At 37.1% G+C, this 22,296-nt stretch overlaps 1 protein-coding gene across 2 annotated transcripts in view; it reads left to right on the forward strand.

Moving 5' to 3' along the window:
• LOC144440971 (uncharacterized) overlaps nt 1-22,296 on the forward strand; it is a 55,140-nt gene that overhangs the window by 21,630 nt on the left and 11,214 nt on the right. For both annotated transcript variants that reach the window (XM_078130449.1, XM_078130448.1), the window contains exons 2-20: nt 351-483; nt 2,327-2,392; nt 3,071-3,222; nt 4,330-4,528; nt 8,445-8,579; nt 8,945-9,042; nt 9,463-9,560; nt 10,197-10,384; nt 10,862-11,017; nt 11,999-12,125; nt 12,787-13,592; nt 14,306-14,605; nt 15,771-15,907; nt 16,658-16,801; nt 17,620-17,885; nt 18,534-18,707; nt 19,229-19,308; nt 19,815-19,892; nt 21,085-22,150. In XM_078130449.1, coding sequence (XP_077986575.1) covers nt 351-483; nt 2,327-2,392; nt 3,071-3,222; nt 4,330-4,528; nt 8,445-8,579; nt 8,945-9,042; nt 9,463-9,560; nt 10,197-10,384; nt 10,862-11,017; nt 11,999-12,125; nt 12,787-13,592; nt 14,306-14,605; nt 15,771-15,907; nt 16,658-16,801; nt 17,620-17,885; nt 18,534-18,707; nt 19,229-19,308; nt 19,815-19,892; nt 21,085-22,150 — 4,403 coding nt within the window. The remainder of the gene's footprint in view (nt 1-350; nt 484-2,326; nt 2,393-3,070; nt 3,223-4,329; nt 4,529-8,444; nt 8,580-8,944; nt 9,043-9,462; nt 9,561-10,196; nt 10,385-10,861; nt 11,018-11,998; nt 12,126-12,786; nt 13,593-14,305; nt 14,606-15,770; nt 15,908-16,657; nt 16,802-17,619; nt 17,886-18,533; nt 18,708-19,228; nt 19,309-19,814; nt 19,893-21,084; nt 22,151-22,296) is intronic.

A 22,296-nucleotide genomic window follows, 5' to 3' on the forward strand; every position in this document is an offset into this window, starting at 1 on the left:
TTGGACAGCCATAGAACCGTAACTTTTGCTGTTACGTTGTTTCTTTTCCAATCTAATCAGTCTGCAACGAGACGCCATGGTTTACTACTAGTTTGAGCCAGTTACCCTATCATGAGTCATGACTAAGTCTAAAGTTCGATTTTTTCAGTGTTACAGCAATCCTGTTTTTGCTTTGATATCACATAAGACATTAGGTTTTTGTGTTTTGATTTGTTTGTCTGTCTTTGCTCCTCATTAAAGAGAAATATTGAAAGAGGTATTCAAGCCAGTCAGATCATCCCACTGTGCACACAATTCTGTTTGGTATAATTTTAGATGTTTTTTGTATCATTTTGTTTTTCCTCCATCAGGAATTCAAGTTCAAACAACTGTGTAAAGTGAATGTGTTTGACAAACCTGTAGAGAATTTGGCACCCAAGGATTCAAGTCATAATCTGGCTGTGTCCAATAAATACGGCTTTACATTTATTGGCTGTGACTCTGGTAAGATATTATGTACAGTATCCTCCGTATATATAACACTAGCATTGAATAATGGACACAGATTTTGACAAAATTTGTGTTCTAGCTAATAAATTCACTTGCAATTATAGCTACCTGATAATAGATGAGTGAAAATTCAAAACCTTAAAATGTCAGGTAGGATAGTGGAAATAGTGTAGAGTTTACATGTAGTGGGCGAAAAGCAGACTAATTTGAATGAATTGTTTACATCTCGTGTACAAAAAAAAGCTAGGAAAATGGTAAATGACAAAGGCCACATTATGTCCCAACACTTTGAACTTCTGCCATCAGGGAGACGATTTTGTGTTCCAAAATTGTGAAGTCAGAACCAAATCAAGTTTTGTGCCCACTTCAATAAGACTTTTAAACCAAAATAAATGATTGTATTTTAAAGATATCTGCTCTGCACTGCTTTGTTTTTGTCATTTTATCTGACCTACAGAGGTCAAAGACCATATTTCATTTTAAAGACATTAACAATGTGTACATTTTATTTTGTATTTATTGTATCTTTATTTTAATATGTGTTTAATGTATGGATCCATGTCACCGTAATTTCTCTACGTATGATAATAACATTTTCTTGTATTTTACATGTTAGTTTGTAAACTCAGGTTGTGCCACTTTTAAAGCTGCACCAACTGTAACGGGAATATTTTAAATCTGTGTTGTTGGATTAAATGATTTACTCACAATAGCATTGACCTTGAACAGTATTGAATCACCTGTGTCACAATGTATTTATGTACCTCCTGTACATATAATAGAGTACAATAAATACAATACAATTCTATGCATCGCTAAGGAGTCAAATGGAACACAGTCTTGTGACCGCGCTTGCATTAATCGACACCTACACTTCTGGTCGCCTATGTCAATACACGTGAATGTTTCTTCCAAACAGTTTAATTTGTAACAAATAAGATAAACGCACGTTTTAAGCTCATATAATTATGGAGGTGGGAAATTTAAATATGTACAGTATCTTTCCAGAGCAAAATTACAAGAGATGTCTACAACTGAAAATGGGAAAGTAACATTCCTGTGTATTAGCATAGGCGACCGGAAGTGTAGTTGTCGACATTAGAACGTGTTGTCGTGCGACTTCGTTCCATTTGACTCCACAGTGATGTGTAGAATTGTATTGCAGGTAGCGAGAATAGCATTCACCTTGAACAGTATTGAATCACCTATGGGTAAATGTATTTATGTACCTCCTGTACATATAATACAGTACAATAAATCCAATTTATTTGAACTGACTTAAGTTTTAGGTCTATACCCTAAAATCAGAACCCCAATACCATCATAATTTCAACCTGTTGCTGTACTGCTTCTGAATACAATCGGCCACTAATTAACATGTATGCTGTCTAATTACAACCGGTAACACTGAAGTAAAGCACTTTCTCTATGTGCTACACTTGTTTATAGCATTCATATCAAGTGTAAAAGTATACTGTTTCAATTGGATTATTTACAAGCCTTGTATGTAGAAGTTTCTAATGTGGTCAATTAGCAAACAAAACAGTATACTTTTACACTTGATATGAATGCTATAAATGACAGTGGTACATACAGAAAACACTTTACTTTGGTGTTATGGGTTGTATTAGTTGGTGTTATGGGTTGTATTAGTATTTTAACAATTTTCAGTGAATATGTTGTGGTTGTCTGATTGAAAACATAATGAATACTCCAGTGACAGCTAGTGCAGCTTCATAGGTCCAATGAGAATTGTCTATTCTGTTATTTTGAATCTTGTCAATGTGATAGAGTAAAACGATTTTAATTTGTTGTTATTTGATGTGAATCCCAATAGGACTCAAGGTTGTCCAGACAGCAGAATTGAGCAGACTTGATGGAGAGAAAGGCTCCAATGCAACAGGTAAACAACAAATATCAGATTATATATGGGGTTGTTGGTGGCCCAGCAGTTAGCTCAGGTGCCTCTTACCACTGCACACTGGGTTCGAAGCCATCCCTAGTCAACTATTTTTGATTAAAATTTCCCTGATAAGTAATACAGGTCTTGAACTTTTGCTGTTATTTTGTTCAGGAAAATGCAATCCACTTTTAGTGAAAAAGCTTGAAGAAAAATGTGGCATCTCTGCACTTTTTGAAGTAGTGAACTAAATGATCTGCAATATAATATATTGTACATCAAAATGGCCACCAAATACTGTATATATACTGTGTAAACTCTACAGGAAAATAACAGATTCTCAATTTCTTTGAAAACAAGATGGTGGACCCCAAAACTTTGTTGAAAAAACATTCATATGGCAAAGTTTGAAGTGATTTGAGCTACTTTGATTTTCAAACAAATTTGACCCAATGCAAGGCACATTCTTCCGGTTATCTGTTACCCGTAGTGTTTTTTACGTCCTGTTTTTGTACTTTCTTGTTTACTCATTGATAATATATTTTGTGCACGTTATCTTCTGTTTTTATTTGCTTTTTATTGTTCTCTTTAAATTTACTTTCAAACAGTTGGAATATTGGCTTATTAGATAAATAAATGTTAGCTGGATAGATTTGGCTCATCTTGTCCTTTTCCTTTCAGTTGACAGCATATCCAGTATACAGAAAGTTAATTTGCCATCAATGCCATGTCATGTAGCTTTGTCATCAGATCAGGTGACTCTATCAGTGTGTTACAAAGACATCACTGGTACCAAGGCATTGTTTTATGATGTCAGAAGCCTAGCTATTACAGTAAGTCTGTGAATTTTGATCTTGCGCTTTCCCACTTGTAGTGCTTTACAATAGGAAACTTGCAATCCAGACTGAGCATGCTCAGATGCAAAGAACTATCGGATTATCTGTGGTTATTGTAATACCTAATCTGGAGTTACAAACAATGTATCAACATTGTTTACAATACTAATTCTTTAGTATTTATTATCATAGTTCCCATGATGCAACATTCAACATGGCGGGTTTGCCAGTTCCCTAGTATTAGTACCCTCGATGTAGACTTGCAGTGACCCTTTATACTTTGTCAAGTTTCTGAATACAATAGCATACAATCCCTACAACCAGTGAGGTGTGTAGGATTAAAGATGTCCTCTATTTTACCAGGTCCCCAATTAATACAGCTGGGTTGACTGGATTGACTTTCAACATTTGTTAACCATGAGAGTGCTATGTACTATATTGCTGTGTGACCTCTGCCCTATGACCTCTAGCCTATAATTTTCCATTTGTATTTAAAGAGACACAGTATAACAACAGATTTATGAAATACAAATCAGTTGATTATTCAGAGGAGGGATGGGAGTGGGGATAGGATGGGGGGGGGGGTGCAGTGTTTTCCCCACTATAGAGAAACCATGGTGCAAACATCATCCTTGCCATCTACATGTAGGTTGCCATGCGTGGCAGGTTTCTGTCATGCTTCAAAAGTGTTCTACCCTCCTTGAGCTTTAATAATCTTTGAATGACAAAATCATAATAATACTTTCACATGAAGAGAAATGGCTGATATTCAATGTACATGTGTTTATGTGTTAAAATAAACATGTCAGAGTTTGTTCCAGTGTTGAAGACATGCATAATATAATATGCTGATCACTATGCAAAACCAATATCCTGGGAAGAACTCTGGGGGTGGGGAGGGGGTGGGTAAAAATGGTTTGGTACAAATAAGGAAATATTTTAATCCGTACATGTCTTCGTGATCTACAGTGTCATTTAACTTACATGACATGCTGATATGCTGTTAATAGGGCAACAGCTAGTCATAGCTTTTTAAAAATTATTTTCACTTCACTTTCGTTGAGATCATCTCATTTTTATTTTTGGTGTCATTTCTATACTCAGGGCAAAGCATGGAAACCCTTTTCAAGTGTCCAGCTACTGAATGGTTGTCAGGATACTCTACGTGATTTATCATGGAATCCAGACCCCACATCTTCTATGTTTGCCATTTGTTTTACCAACTCTACGTTGTCATTATGGGAAGTGACAAATACTGTTAAGATGTTACATCAGTTAAACAGTGATTGTGCTGTCAATGCAAGTGAGTATACAACTGTGTCAATTTAGTTTGCATAAACAGTGCTATTGGTACATCATTTGGATATCAAACTACATCTAATACGTCATATTTTGGACAAATTCGTTATAGGAAAGATAAAAGATTTCTTTTCTTGACCACAAGGAACAGTTTTGCAAGTTGTTTTGGGGCCAGAAGTGATGGCCAAGTTGGTTGAATATTACAGTAGCATAAAAACAGCAGACACAAAGTTACCACTCATTTTCTGTATTTTCCCCATTGTACAGTTTATTTGTGACCTTTAATTATTAAAACATGCCGAACCACTACTAACATGCCTTTTTTAAATACACACAAAGTTCCTTCACATGTTAATTATGGTTTCATGCATTGCCATACGATCAGTGGCCATTATGAAAACTTCAGCTGTCACTCTGCCAAATATGGGGCGCCCTCTTGAGACGATTACCTGTAAAATGGCTGGAACTTAACTTTGGCAACCAGAATATGTGCAGTCAGTTGTGATACAGTGCAATTGGCACTTTTGCCTCTTGCACAAATTTAATACACAATACTTATAGAAATCATGAGAAACATTCCACATGTACATATTTCTATATCTTGATATTTTACTATAATAATATATATACTTTATTATCCAATACAATGGAAATTTGCCTTCGGCACCAGGCTACAATGACAATAACGACAAAAACAACTTACAGAAACAGCAGAGTAAAAAGACGGAACACACACAAATTGAATATAAACTGTCCAAGACTGACTAAAAGTCTCGACTGACAGGTGTTGGAGCCCTGCTCCTTGTCAGTGATTTCGGCATATTTGCGTTTAAAACAGCGACAGCAGATGGAACAAACGACTTCTTAAATATATTTTTCTTTGCCCTAGGCACCAGCAACCGGCGACCTGAAGGCAGATACTGAAATCTGTCATATAATGGGTGGGATGGGTCTTTTAGAATTGACAGACCTTTCCTACGGAGAGCCTGTTTGTACAGATCTCCAAGCTCAGTGAACCTTACCCCGACAAGTCTGCTACACATATTCACAATTCTCGAAAGTCTTGTCTTATCTCTAACGGAAAGGTGACCAAACCAAGAGACAATATTAAATGTCAAAACACTCTCAATACAGCAGCGATAAACAGAAACTAGAATATGTGTGCTAACATCGAAGCTCTTGAGTTTCCTCAAAAGAAAAAGGCGTTGATGAGCCTTTTTGTATATACTATCGGTGTTTATCCTGAAATTGAGGTCCTGATCTAAATGAGAACCCAAATACTTGAACGATGACACTATTTCCACATTTTGACCGTCAATATTAATGGGTACGATTGTATCTGACTTTCTACGATTATCAAGAACTAATTCTTTTGTCTTTGCAATATTCAACGTAAGAAAATTATCTTTGAACCAAGAGCAAAGATGACTTATTTCAAGGAAGTAGTTTGACAAGGAATCTTCATCTTTCAGTCTCGCAACTAACGCCATGTCATCGGCAAATTTGATTAAAGTTAACAATGTATTCGAAATACTGACTTCGTTTGTATAAATTGAAAACAGCATGGGTGACAGGACACATCCCTGTGGAGCACCCGTATTTAACGTTAGTTCACTAGACATATGCCCGTTTACAAGGACACGCTGTGGTCGATCGCTTAGAAACTGCCTAATCCAAAGCACGATTGTATGATTGACCTGTAAGTGTATTAGCCTTTTAATCAACAGATGGGGTTGGATTGTGTTAAAGGCAGAAGAAAAATCCATGAATAGAATTCGAGTGTAGTTTGAGGCGTCATCGAGATGACTGGCAATTAGATTTATAAGAGTCACACTAGCATCCTCTACCCCTCTTTTGGGCTTGTAAGCAAATTGTAAAGGGTCCAAGCGATCGGCCACAGCCGTTTTTAGCTGATTACTAACTAGCCTTTCCATACATTTGGCAAGGATTGATGTCAGTGAAACTGGTCTGTAATCATTCAATTGATTCGGATTTGGTTTTTTAGGGACAGGGATTATGTTAAATATTTTCCATAATCTGGGTACGAAACAAGTGTTTAAAAGTAGTTGAAATAGACGAGTTAACACTCCACTCAACTGCAAAGCACATGTTTTTAAAACTTTACCCTTCAGGCCATCTGGGCCAGAGGCTTTGGAAGGATCAAGTTTTAAAAAGCAAGAAGCAACTTCTCTCTCTTCGATAGTGACTGGCGATGGAGTAAGAGATTGACAAATAGTATCACATTCACTCCTAAAATCATGTATATCAAATCTGGCATAAAATTGATTCAATTCATTTGCAAAACCTAGGGGGTCATCAGTACTTATTCCCTTCGTCTTCTGATTCTTACCCATAATCGTATTAAGGCCTTTCCAGGCATCTTTTGCTTTACCTTTACTGAGATTGTCTTCAACCTTATTCTTGTAATCAATTTTAGCTTGCTTAACCATACTTCTAAACACTTTACGTTGTTCTCTGACCTTAATCGTATCACTCTGTTTAAACGCTTTCCTAATTTCTGCCAATTGACTACGCAGATCTTTACGTACCCATGGTTTGGTATTTGCAAACACCTGTATAGTTTTTGTTCCAATGAAAGAATCTTCGCAAAATTTAATGTATGAAATTATGGTATCACTTAGTTCTTCTTTATCTGAACAACTGTCGAAAAACATTGACCAGTCCGTACACTCAAAACATGCTTGCAGTATTTCTACACTATCAGATGTCCAATGTTTTATAACCTTTGTCTTTGGTCTTGAAGTCTTCAATTTCTGCCTGTATTTTGGAAGAAGATGGATGACGTCATGATCAGACCGACCAAGTGGGTGCGCACTTCTGACAGAAAAGGCATCACTGATGTTACCGTAGCACTTGTCCAGGGTGCGATTCAGACGTGTTGAACATGTTACATATTGCTGCAAATTAGGCAGTTGACTACTGATGTCACACATGTTAAAGTCGCCGAGAATGAAGACGGGTTGGTCGACTGATCGATTAACAGCTGCATTATAACTCTGCGCTATGCGCTCGGCTGCTGCTGTATTGTCTGGACCAGGTACATACACAAGTATTACCGTCACCTGTCCGAATTCCCGGGGCAAATAGTAGGGTCTGAATGAAACTGTTAGGATTTCAAGATCTTTTGTACTCACAGTTTCGCGAATAGTGTAGTTGTTTGACCAGTTGTCATTAACAAAAATACAAAGTCCTCCACCTATGCTTTTTCCAGTTTTTTCCTTGTCTCTATCATGGCGAATACAAGTAAACCCCTCAAGATCTATGTCAGGTGAATCTTCTTTTAACCATGTTTCAGTAAAACACAACAAGCTACTCCTTCGATAATCCCCGTCATATTTCACCTGGGCAGAAAGTTCGTCCATCTTATTATGCAATGATCTAATATTTGAGAAAGTTATCGCCGGTAAGGGAAGTCGACACCCTCTTCTCTTTATCCTGTTCTTTACACCGCCTCTAGAGCCCCGTTTTTTACTGGTACCTGATCTTTTCCGCAAAGTGGCATTAAACTCGTTCACTTCCACGTCCACTACGGCGTGTTTTCCAGTATGCCGTAGACTGAGAAGCATCTCACGGGTGTAGACAATAGGGCTGCCATGATGTTTGTAGCTCGCTTCTGAGTCCTTTCCGAAGGTTGGTGAGATTAAACTTAGGACAAGACACACAATTCCAAAAATCACAAGACCTCTTCTACACATATTCATGTACATCATTACGAAAAACTGGGAAGAAAAACTCGACAACAATTGGATACTGATACGAAATAGTAAGAGCCTGTGCCAGGGTCAGCGTACAGTTCGCGCCCCCAACTAACTTGACATCCTCCCTTACATCTCATTCTGAAGTTGAAAACAAGTCAAACCAATATTTATCCATGTGTTGTTTACTTGTTGTCTTTTCAGTTTGTTGGAGTCCTAAAGGTAAACAAATTGTTTGTGGTACTTTGACCGGTAAACTTGTACAATATGATAAAACACTTCAGATGAAGAAAGAAATACAGGCACCTGATATATTTGATAAAGAACTCAACATACAAGGTAAGTAATGCTACATGCCTCAATGTACACAAAGTTCCTTCACACACACATTTTATTTATGGCTTCATACATCAGTGGCCATGATGAAAACTTTAGCTCTCACTTTGTGACCTTAAATTATCAAAACTTGCCGAATCACTACTAACATGCTCTTTTAAAAACACAAAGTTAACACATTTTAATTAGATATCAAGATATCTTCTGGGCAGGTAAAGCTTATATTGCTGAGAGAAGAAACATTGTGAAATTTGCAAGATAATGTAAGATTAATATTTTGACAATCTATGCCCTGAAGATATCTTTCATGAGATATTTCTTTGGCAACAAGAACTTATTGCAAATAAAACACTTTTGTTTTTCACCAGTGATCAGTGTGTTATGGCTGTCAACGTATGCATTTCTAGCTGCCTATAGTGCCATTGAATCCAGTGAACAACCTAATGTTGTTGAGGTTAACAGCTCAGTAAGTATATATACATGTTATAACAGAAACCCTTGGCTTGTGAGTGTTAGTGTAGTGTACACATCATATTCAAAGACATTTATTCTTTCCATGGTCAAAGCATGTTACTGAAAAGACACTTGCTACAAGATTTGTGCCCTAAGGAAACTGGCATACGACTAGTGCATGCTTTATGCAAATTGGTCACTAGTCCATACCATGCGACACGATTTAAGCCAATCACTGAAGACTGTATGAAAACGATGTGGTATAATATCAGCAACTACTCAATAGTGTTGATGAAAAGAATTTGCTGAAAGACGTTATTTTGTGTTACAACATTAAGCAAATCTAGAGGTGGTAACAATTTATATTTAGAAACTTAAAAGAATTGTTGAATTCAAATTTATGGAGTAATGGCACTATGTATTGTTATTATAGAAAAGTGGACCTACAACATTTGTAAATCTTGAAGATGTATGTTTTGGCAGTGGTGAAGATAGGGATCCATTTTATTATTTCATCCATCTACCCAGCTGGTAAGTACAACTGCAACTACAGCTTCACTTACTTTATCTCTTTGCACAGCTGGTAAGTATAATATACACTTATTGCCTGGCTATGAGGACCCTAGTAGATATCTATATTACCCCAAGGGCTGTTATGCAGCAACTATTTCCTTAGGCTGAATTTCAAGGGGAATAGTAATTAAATAACAACATAAGGGGTAATATGACTTCTACTAGTGCCCGAATACGACAAGGCAATAAGTGTTTTATAACGCATCATATTCTCAGACACATATCCTTTCCATAGTCAAAGCACATCACTGAAAAGACTTGCTACAAGACTAATCCCCTAAGGAAACTAGCATAGGACTAGTGCATGCTCTATGCAAATTTGGTCACTAGTCCATACCATGTGACTTGATTTAAGCCAATCACTGAAGGCTGTATGAAAACAATGGGTTATAATATCACTTAGTTTTGTTTTATTTTTAAATGACTGACTGACCGACCGATCCATAATTTGTATGATGTTATGATGAGAAATATAGAATTAAGGACTGGAATATCGTGTATTACTAATCTATTTGATTTACATATACTGAATCTTATGTTAGCTACAAGGCAACAAATTACATGTAATGACTGGTGTTTGGTCCTTCTCTCTAGGAATCTGGTTGTGACAGCTCAAAGCAATGCTCTTGAATGTGTTGTACTTGGAAAGAAAGAGTCTGGTGGTTGGGAACGATGGAATCTAGATGATTCAGGACGAGTTGAAATGCCCCTACGTGATAGTCTGGATACATTTCCTATGGGTATTGCTCTTGATTTAACATCACAAATTCCAATACAAGTTGGTGAGTTGACTGTCTTTGTGTAGTTTGTACGATACTAGAGTCAATGATTTAATCACAAATTCCAATGTTTGAATGTTGTGTCTTAAGTTACAACCAAACTACAGAGAGTATAGCATTTCACTTGGGCCACATAGTGTATTTTACATCTTACACAACATTGTTTGCTACAAATTATGTGAACAAGATACAGGTACTGATAGCATGTACAGACGTGAGATGTTGTGATTTATCTCACAGTGAACACAAATAACAGTTCTGTGTTTGAATCTTCGAAGTGTTTCATCTGACAGTGATGTTGATTTTGTCTTCACTATGAGATATAATGTATCATTTTATATGCCTGCATACTGTCATTGTCTGTATTTTGTTTTGTATAATTTGTAGCAAAAAACGTGTGAGATTTAGAAAACATGCAGCCTAATTGAAACTCTATAGTCACCCTGGTTTGGTAGTAAGACCCATCTTTTCCCCCCACAGTTGATCAACAGAGTCTACCACCCGTACCACTATTCATGGCATTGTCAACTGAAGGTTTGCTATGTCCATATTATATGGTTAACAGAAGACCTGATATTGTACCATTGACCAGACCAGTAGAACAACTATCAAGTGTTGGTGAAAGACAACCAACAGGTGAGATTGGTTTTAGTTTTATATGTCGGTGTCAGTGACATTTGCATTTCTTTTCTTGTAAGGCTAAGATGTTTAATGCAATCTTTGTGCTTTTTTAGACATGTAGATGTATTACCCTATATTATGTTTCTATTTTCTGAGGAAATACTCCATAAGTTAAGGGGCCTTGTCAATGTGAGTTACAGACTCATTGTGACAAAACCCCTTATGTGACAAGTTTTTCCCGCAGCTGAATGAAAAAATGTTGGAGTAACTAATGATACTTGTGGAGAAGGGGAGAACATATGGTGAATCTGAATGTTTTGACTCATAGTTTGAGCACAACAGAACCAATGATGCAGATACTGCTATGACATAGAACGACTTGGGTATTTCTGTTTGAACATGTACAGCCTCACATTATGTAGATAGTTAAAATGTTTAATATGACAGAACCCCCATGGCACATGAGTTCAAGTGTGGTGTACTCAGGGTATGTACACATATAACAGAACCCCCATGACACATGAGTTCAAGTGTGGTGTACTCAGGATATGTACACAGGTGGTTGCAGTGTTCTCTGTGGTCATACTTTCATAAGTGTAGTGAATGAAAGAGCACTGGAAAACTTCACATGAGTGCAGATACTGTGAACGTGGACATTTTCGCTGAAGACATATTTTCACTTATTTCGCTGGAAAACAAAACGTGAAAATAAGTAGTGACTAAAATGTCTTCTTTTACATGAACATTATGTGCCAGCTTGGGAATTAGTGAAAATTAGTCTTTGTAAACTAGCTAAAAACTGTCAAATCACCAAATTTTCTGGTAGTGAAAATATCTAGGTTTACAGTACCTATGAATAATCATACTGGCACTTGTGTCATGGGGTTCTGACCGTTCTGTTATTATTACACATGTTTATCTGTAACAACAAAATTATGTAAAACCATACTGTGGAATCACTGGATCAGTGTACAATTTGTGTTTCTTTACTTTTAGGAATGATTTCTATGAGCCAACCCCCTGCACCCTCCATAGAACAGGTGACACCGCAAGTTGTTGGTACAGTAAGAACTTCAGACACATCTGGACCCATTGCGACACCAAGAGGAAACCTTCTCAGCAAGTAAATAACATTTATACTATTCACAGAGTAAAACAATTTCTTAGAAGTGAATCCCAAATTTTGGCTGACATCTCACCAGCATGGTCAGGGGTGCACAACAATGGGCTATTGTCATGTGGTCAGGGGTGCACAACAATGGGCTATTGTCATGTGTCTTGAAAGAGAGAGAGAAACAGCTGTGATATCAGTGCCAGCATACCAGTCTAGATTGGGCTTCCAGTGTAGTAAACCCCAGATGATGTCAAAGAGATGTCGGCGGAATATTAGGATTCACTTCCCCAGAAATATCTTTTCTCAGAGTAGGAATTTCCTTTTGTAACTATGAACCCAGAATCCATTCAATCTCACAGTTACATTACTCTTTGTTTCATTCACATTGTCCAAACCATGTCTCATATTATTCATTAAAGAATTCCAATATGCTATATTCTGTTCATAAGAAAGATAAAAGATTTCTTGGTTTGGCCACTAGGAGTGCTGTTCACAAGCCATTGTTTGTAACGCTTATTGAATTTTACCCTAACAATAAATTTGTGTGAGGCAAATTCCATAGTAATATTTTACCAATGTTTTAAATGTGACAGGGTTTACAATGTACCACAGTTTGTGTATTACATCAGTCATTCAGTTTCTTATGTCTGTATTTTTCTTTATTATATAGATTTGACAGTGAGGCAACACCCAAGCCAACACTGCCTACCACGACAACGACTACAGGGATGGGATTTTTATCATCTTTACCCAAACCAGAATCTAGTGGCGCAAGTAAACCCATGCAGGCATTTAGTTTTGCCCCATCAACTAGTGATACATCATCAGCTGCTGCAACTACTGGTAACAGTACAGTCAAGTTTACTATGGATGCTTCCAAAACTCAAGGTCAAAGTATACCAGCATTTCCATCTACTAATGCAGGTGTGACATCTTCAAGTTCATTGTCACAGGCTGGGTCAGCAGAAACACAAGCAAAGACTGGAGTGGCAGTAGGTTCACCATTTGGTCAATCTCAAGCAGCCACTACAGCTAACCCAGCAGGTGGACTATATACATTTGGTCAGTCCAAGCCATCGGCATTCTCTTTCAGTGTACCAGGGAATTCAGCATTTTCTGCAACTACTGCTGTTTCTAAAGACTCAGCTAGCACAGTCCCTATGTTTGGTAGTACTGCTGTATTTAGTGGTCCTGGTAGTGGTAGTGGTACAGCACTAGGTGCACTGAAAGACCAAACCAATACTACTGTGCCAAGTGGTCCAAAAGATCAACCTGGTGCTGTGTTTGGCAGCTCTACTGCATCAAGTGGTACTTTGACCTTTGGTGACCTTAAACCACAATCCAGTGTGACCCCAGGATTTGCTGCTACAGCTGCCTTCCCTGGCTTGTCGAAGGATAAACCTAATGCAGGATTGTTCGGTAGTGTTGCTGCAACTTCAAATACTGGCATGTTTGGAACAGCAAAAGACCAGACAGGTATGTTTAAAGGACAGAGAGATTCTATGCCATTGTCATTTGTACCTACTGCTCAGCAAAGCCCTGCAGGTAAATAGTGTTGTTGTTTTTTGTATAACATAGATTGTCACAATTGTTACTTGGTCAGCACTCTCATTGAACTATTGTAAGAGGTAGGCTCAGTAGTAGAGTGCTAAACATGCAACTTTTTAAAACAAAAAACAAAACAAAACAAAACTATTTTAACAGTTTAGGACTACAACGATTGTATTTGCAGCTACAATGGCAGTGAAAATTAGAATTTAAAAAAACAAAAAAAACAAAAAAAACAAAAAAACATTTCTGTCAAATGTAATTATTCTTGTAAATTCTGTTTAGCTCAACTCTTAGTCATTTGTGTACAAATGAATAACCCCCCCCCCACCCCCCCCCCCACCCCCGGTAGAGAGAAGCCTTAATGCTATAATTGTTTCTACATAGGATTTTGAAAGATGTTAACATCTTACACTAGAAATTATCTGTGCACATTTAGAGAAAGAGCCGTACATCACATCTGAAGCAAGAAAGTATCTTTGTGTAATGTAGAGAACATTGCAGAGTTCTTTTGTCTTCTTAGACTAAACTCTGAAGAGTAGGGAAATGCAGTGAAGATGAGAGAGATACAAATTTATCATACGATATGAGCATGAACTATTCGTATGTTTTACAATGCCTTGAGTCTAATTCTATTTCAGGAGCTCCACAAGCACCTTTGAAAAGTAGTGACGCCACTTCTAAATCTCTGACTTTGGTTGGAGCAACTACTGCACAACCATTACAAACAAACACATCAACTATGAAGCCTGTGGCCAAACCAAGCGTAATACTTGGCAGTGGAGTAACCAGTAAACCAGTAACATTTGGAACATCGACCACAGCCAGCACTAAACCAACAGTTCTACCAAGTACCACTAAACCTATGGAGTCACTAACTAAACCAGTGACTACCACCACTACGTCAAGACTACAACCAGCAGGAAACCAGCTGCCTACAGGTATTAGGGAGACCCTATTTATTATGCATTTCTCATTATAACACCTCAAAATTGTTGGGTTGGTCAGTCAGTTAAAAAAAAATACTTTAAAAAGTTTGTTTGTTTGTTTGTTTGTTTGTGTGTGTGTGTGTGTGTGTGTGTGTGTGTGTGTGTGTGTGTGTGTGTGAGTGTGTGTGTCTGTGTGTCTGTGTCTGTGAGTGTGTGTCTGTGTGAGTGTGTGTCTGAGCGTGTGTGTGTCTGAGTGTGTGTCTGTGAGTGTGTGTGTGTGTGTGTGTGTGTGTGTGTGTGTGTGTGTAAATGTGTATGTGTGTGTGTGCATGTGTGCACAATCATACTCTTAATATGTAAGAGGAGCTACTTTATTTTGAATACTAACATCCTTACCCATCCTGTCAAAGTTCCCTTAATCCAGGAACTCAAAATGAGCTATTGTAATTATATTGCAACTCTTATATACAACTTGTATGCAACTCACCCAGTGTTCTTCAGTCTTGCTAAAAATAGGTCTCTGTTACAGACTGTGTGAACCACCAAGTCAAAACTACCAAAGGATGAGCCCCACTTTACAGTTATCAGCAATGTTTTTTTTTTAAAAAAGTCTGGGCATTATAAGGCCATGTTTGGATTAGATTACAATTACGTATGAAAAACAGTTTGTGGGCAGAGTTACAGAAAAACATTGAAAAACAGTTTGTGAGCAAAGTTACAGAAAAACGTTGAAAAACAGTTTGTGGACAGAGTTACAGAAAAACCTTGAAAAACAGTTTGTGGGCAGTTACAGAAAAACGTTGAAAAACAGTTTGTGAGCAAGTTACAGAAAAACGTTGAAAAATAGTTTGTGGACAGAGTTACAGAAAAACATTGAAAAACAGTTTGTGGACAGAGTTACAGAAAAACATTGAAAAACTGTTTGTGGGCAGAGTTACAGACAATCGTTGAAAAACAGTTTATGGACAGAGTTACAGAAAAACATTGAAAAACAATTTGTGGGCAGTTACAGAAAATCGTTGGTCCAGAACAAAAGAATGACCTTATGTGATCTTTATAACTGCACTGATAAGATAACACTATTGTGACTGAGAACCTGGGATTGAAACCCTGATCTTTAAGTCATCACTAACAGCCTGCCCTGATTTAATGCAAGTTTTTGTCTCTTCAAATACAGGTTTGAGTAATAGGGGACAAGCAAGCACCGATGTACCACAACAGCAGGTCAGACCACCACCACCATCCAAACCACCTACTAGTGGTGGTCCATCTACCACACTAGATACCAGTATTACAGCTATTATATTTGATGAGGTATGTAAAGATAAACATGGAAATATAAATTTGTTACACATTACAGTACACTTATAAAGTTTTATCCATCCATCCATCTATCTGCACGCTCACACGCATGCATGCACACACACACGCACACACACACACATACACACATACATACATACATACATACATACATACATACATACATACATACATACATACATACATACACACATACATATATACATACATACATACATACATACATACATACATACATACATAAATGCAATGTATGTATGTACATACACACAGAACACAACACAAACACACACACATCACAATACGTACAACACATACATACATACACACATACATACATACACACATACATACATACATGATCAGAGCTCCACCCATAATTACATAACAGTGACAGTGACTGACAGTGTTCTCCCCAGGATTTGCACCGTGCTTTCTCTGTAGTGGGGAGAACACTGCAGTCTAGGGGATCAGTTGCAGGCCAATGGGATGGAAAATATCATGATTTATACGATTTCAGATCAATATCTCATCTGCAATATTTTCAGTCAATTGCTTTGAAAAAAACATATGTATCCCAAACTTATTTGTTCATCTTAAGATTTGATATACATGAAGATTTTCAAAATTAGACAGCCAGCTTTCATTTTTGAGTGTGAAAACTTTGCCATGTCAGATATTGTACCCTAAAAGGAGTTATGATCATAATATTTAGTTCTGGTATGTTTTCTTTTATCGTAGATGATACGTTTCCGGAAGGAATTGGATGACTTGAAAAGTAAGAAATGTGATTATGTTGTTGGTTCAGATGCTGAGAAGAGTTTGTTATTCAAAGGCAAAGAAGATTTAGCTGAATTCCATGCTGAAATCACTGACTGTGTACAGGTAGGTAAATTTGAAATCACTGACTGTGTACAGGTAGGTAGATTTGAAATCACTGACTGTGTACAGGTAGGTAGATTTGAAATCACTGACTGTGTACAGGTAGGTAGATTTGAAATCACTGACTGTGTACAGGTAGGTAGATTTGAAATCACTGACTGTGTACAGGTAGGTAGATTTGAAATCACTGACTGTGTACAGGTAGGTAGAGGTCCATGCAGAAATCACTGACTGTCTGTGTATATGTAAGGAGAAGTAACTTTATTCAAATCTTTGTGCAGACTGCTGAGAGATAATAAATGGCAGACACAAGTGAAAAATGATTATACTAGACATAGCATGCCAATTTGTAGGTTTGTACTTTTCTAAGCGTAATGACTCCAGGCATCAATACTAGTCTGGGGAAACTGCAAATGTCTTACAATGTAATATGTGGCTTTAGAATTTAGTGTAGGTTAGTTGGTTAGCAAAATTAGTTGGTTGTAGCACAGTCCGTTGGTGGAGGGTCTATGCACAGTCCCACTATCATTGGTCAGGAAACGCCTTCTGTTACTAGGTGTGAATTTGGTCCCAGTCTTGGTCCCAGTGTTGAGATATCAACAAATAGAGGAGATGTGATTGGTACATGTAATAATCCATTTATCTCTCAAGTAAAAATTGAAACAGAAGAATGTTAAACATACACTTAGAACAATGACATTCTGATATCAGTAGTTTTCATGACGACATTTATTGTTGATGATAAATAAATCTAACTGTTTATAATTTAAATATGGTTGCTACTGGTTACAAATGACATTGCTACTTTGATATCATTGCAGGCACAGAATGAAGACATCAGAGAATTGAAGAGTATGACTTTGAATGCTGCAGCTCAGGTTGAAGAGGCTAAGATAAGAGATTTACGTAACAATGATCCACATTATCGTCAGTTGTTGAGTTCACGAGCATTGGATCCAGCAAGCAGCAACCAATTAAAGGAAATCCGTAAATTGTACCACTATGTGGACAATGGGGTACGAGATGTCAATGATGTATTAGACACACAATGGGATGACTACAGACATCGTCTACGTGGTGGTGGAAGGTGAGGTTTTTTCACTTGAAAGTCGGCAAATAATCTTAGTTGTTACTTTCATGTTAGTAAATGTTATGTGATCAGTCGGAAGGTTCATTTTGGTCAGTCTGTCTAGAAAGTTTTTGGTGAATAATTTTGATTATTACTATACATGTACATGAATTGATATGCTCAATAAATTTGCATATATAAAGAAAATAATGATCTCATTCACCCACGGTCATTGTTGTCATGGCATATATGCAAATTTTACCTTCTGGGTATAAATCTAATAGCAGGAGTTAGTTGTGTTCAGTCTGTCTGAAAAACAGTCTTGTAGTAGAACCTTGGATCTATGTTTTGGGGGTAGCTGAATAAAGCTGAAAAGTGATAAGTACTGTACATCTGTCAGGGCAAAGTTAATTAGCGCCCTCAGTGGCAACCTTTGGTTGCTTTAAAAGTAAGCAGGAATAGCCTGACGGAGTCTCGCAGCTAGGCTGTCTGGAAAGTTGTCTGTGATTTGAACTTTTTTGCTGAATTGTCCTATGCTGTGTGTTTTGTGTAACCATGGGTACCCAACCCCAAATCTCGTTTAGAATCGTAGTTTTTTGTATCAAATATCACAAATTCACAAGGTAACCTTCACCTTTGAAATGTGTATTATATTCTTTGTTCCAGTAGGAAGTTACAGTCTCCACCGAATGATTCTATTTATCGTGTTATTAGTAACAATCACAACGTAATGGTTGAAGAAAGTAAAAAACTTGAAGAACTGAAGGAGATGTTACAAAAGATCAAAATCTACAACACCACATCAGTGTGGTCCAGTAGTACTAGTAGCAGCAGACCAAGGTTTGTGTCAAATAAAGTAGTCCTTTTCTTCAGAATTTGTCATAAAATACAACTGCTGACATCAGATCGTGGACAAATGATGTCAGCAGTTGTATGTAGGAAATGAATTGACAGTATTTTTACTATGGTATTGAATGACATGGTAACAGAATGCGGTTAAATTTGCATAGATTCCTATGCCATGTATTACTACATAATTATATACCAAAGATTACTTGCACCTGTGCACCTGCACACTAGTGAGTGGTATTTGCGCTGCAGTCCATTACCGAAAACATTTTTGCATACCTGCATGCAAATGATATGCAAATGAGGGTGGGATCATTCAGAACACATGGAAATATGCTGCATTAGATAAACATATGTAATAATAACAGAACCCTATGCTTCATGAGTGTTATAGTTTGGGTAATTATGGACTGTGATCAGTATATATTAGTTGATCTTTCCGTAAACATAACTGGGATATCTAGTTGTCTTTACTTTATAGTTTCTCTTTTCTATTTCATTTATAACATCAGAGATACAGAACTGTCATCTTTAGCTGCCAGTTTGAGAGATACCCAGTTGAAATCACCGCCAAAACAAGGTCAGACACCAGGTATGTAAATCTCAACTAATACCTCAGTTCAAAATACCCCAATCCTAACATGGCCAACAGGACACTGTTCTGTTTCCATTGTTTTTATGCTCTGTAACACCATTAATACAAATAATATCAAAGTTTTTTTGGTTTGTTTTTGTTTATAAATTTGCCATCTTTAGGCATTCAAAAACAATTAATACAAAAACAAGAAATCCCATATGTAATTTGTGTGGAAAGAAAAATAGTGTGGAAACTGTATGACAGTTTGAATTTCCTGCACTTGTATAGATTATCCACAGTGCACTGTATATACCCCAGATGTGTACACAGATGTGTTGAGAAACATTTACCCCCCCCCCCCCCATGTAATGTGTTGCATTGTGAAATAGTACACTTATTGTTATCACCAAATTAGCAATCTTGTTTCTCCATTGTATACTTTCATACAACATTCATGTACATTGGTCGTGATAGCCTTCATATTCTTAGTTTATAACCATACATTTTCTTTGTGTTTACAGTGTCAGCCAAACGACAGGCACAATTGAGATCTATTTTATCTAAAAGACAAGTGACTCCAAAACGATCCACAGCACCAGGTTTGTATGAGCTATTGTTACTAGTACCTTGCTATTTAGTCTAAAGGCTATCAGAGCTTTGAATCTGAAGATATCCTTCACCATGTCTAGAGGAATGAGAAGTCATTTACCCAAAGTAGTTTGTACAAATGAGTATACCACTAACTATACAGATATATAATAATAATAATAATAATAGTCATAAATCTTATTTCTTCTATAGTGCATTACATTTTTAAAAAATCTCAATGTGCTTCACAGACCATAAGAAAAAAAATGGAAAAAGAGACAGTTAAAAGTATACAAACTCTGATAAAAATAATTCTTGAATAAAAACTTATTGGAAAAAGACAGCTACATGTAAACAGATACAAACACTGGTCAAAAATAATTCTGGATTCAAAAACTGATTGGACAAAAAAGACAGTTAAAACATATACAAACACTGGTCAAAAGTAATTCTGGATTCAAAAACTCACAATACACATTAATAAAAGGAGAAATTGTAAAAGCAGTAGCACTGACTATACTTAATTAAAAAAGGACTTAAAAAGAAATGATTTTAAAATTTTCCAGTGATTGAACTGACCTGAGTTGTGCTGGCAAACTGTTCCATAAGTGTGGAGCACAGATTGAAAACACTCAACCACCATAAAAACAAATTTTACCGACCATTTGATATATTCTACTAGTAATCATACAATCATATCAAGATCTTTATATTATTTTATGGTTTTTTTTTTCATAAAATTGTTAAAACCCAGTCTTTGAATCCTGCAGACCTGAATTACTAATATCTTCTCAGTGTTGACATAAGGATCTATTAGGCGTATTCTGGACCAACTTGTTCTAAAGTGCTTCCAGACAGACAACTGTCTTTCTAACCAAAATGTTAATCCAACTCTGACACAGTACATCAAATATGTCTTAGTCCCCTGGATGAAGGATATTTGCCAAGCTAGCTGTCTACAAATTTGTAAATAAGATGTACTGTAAAGTGTGTGTATTAGATCTCCTCCAAATATGTGTATATGAATAATGTGATCTGAAAGTTATAAATAGTAAACGTTTGGTGTTACTTTGTTCAGGAAAATTTGGCCCAAAGCCCACTCTACATTTGGATAATAAACTAAGCAAATCAATTAGTTATCTGTATATTCTTAAAGGTATAGATTTGTTATTACAAAGTTATATTTTGTTTTTGTATAAACAGCATCTCTTAGTATGATATCACCTCACTATTTGAGAACCAGAGGCACACCCTCCCAGAAATTCACCCCACAAACACCAGACATGAGTGAGGATGAATCTGAACGAAGTGGACCAACATGGAAGACAGCATCTTTCCCGCCACAAGCTTCAAAACAGATATCAAGAGGAGACAAGCCTGTTGAAGCAGATAAGAAGTCTTCTTTGTCTCTCTGGTCTACACCAACAACACAACAAGCTAAACCAGCATTTGCTATTCCTAAAGCTACAACAGTAACAACAACTACTATAGCTGCAGTCAGTAGACCCATCTCAACGACTTCTACATTTGTGGCAGTGCAGCCACAACGACAGATTTTACCAACACCAAATGCACAAAAAATGCCTACTGCAACAGCATCAATGATACAGAAACCCATTGTTACTGCATCACAATCACAGAAGGCAGCAGCAGTACCGGTAACAGAACTACAACCTCAAGCCACAGCATCACAGCTGCAGACCACTCAACCCATATCGCAGAAATTTTCAATCCTGACGGCTCCATCTCAAAAGAATATGGCTACTTTATCTACTCTCAAAACCACCGTTACATCACAGACACAGAAAACTCCTGTCATGGCAACAAGTCAGTCTGTTATGGCAACCAGTCAAGCTGCCATGACAACCAGTCAGGCTGCCATGGCAACCAGTCAGGCTGCTTTCCAAGTACCAAACCCTACCTTCACTGCACCACTTCAAGCACAGAAGACTTTGTTGGTGAAAACTACAATAGCAAGTTCATCAAGTAATACTGTTTCAATGACATCACAGTCTGCAGTTACAAGTTCTGGTTTTACTCCCACTGGAACTGGTACTGTTGCATGGGGAATTACACCTGATGTAGGTAAAGTTGATCCATCTGCCATGTCACCAACACAAGCTGCAGCCCAAGCGGCATTGGTACGTCAAGCTGCTAGTCAAGCTAAGCCCCAGGAGAATGAGAGGGACAAGATACCACCTGTCGTAAACATTAAAAACATTGATACCAAGAGTACTGCTGGCAATACAAAAATAGCAGAAGTTGACAGGTAGACAATTTTTTTTTTCTTATCGTATGTAAAATTTACTGTCATACTAAAAGAGCTCAGTATGTCTATAAACATGAGAAGAGTTTCAGTGTGTTTAACACCTTTGTGATCCACATTACATGCACATTTTCCATATAACTAAGTGA

Source organism: Glandiceps talaboti, chromosome 10, assembly GCF_964340395.1.
Source record: "Glandiceps talaboti chromosome 10, keGlaTala1.1, whole genome shotgun sequence".
Classification (NCBI taxonomy): Eukaryota; Metazoa; Hemichordata; class Enteropneusta; family Spengelidae; genus Glandiceps; species Glandiceps talaboti.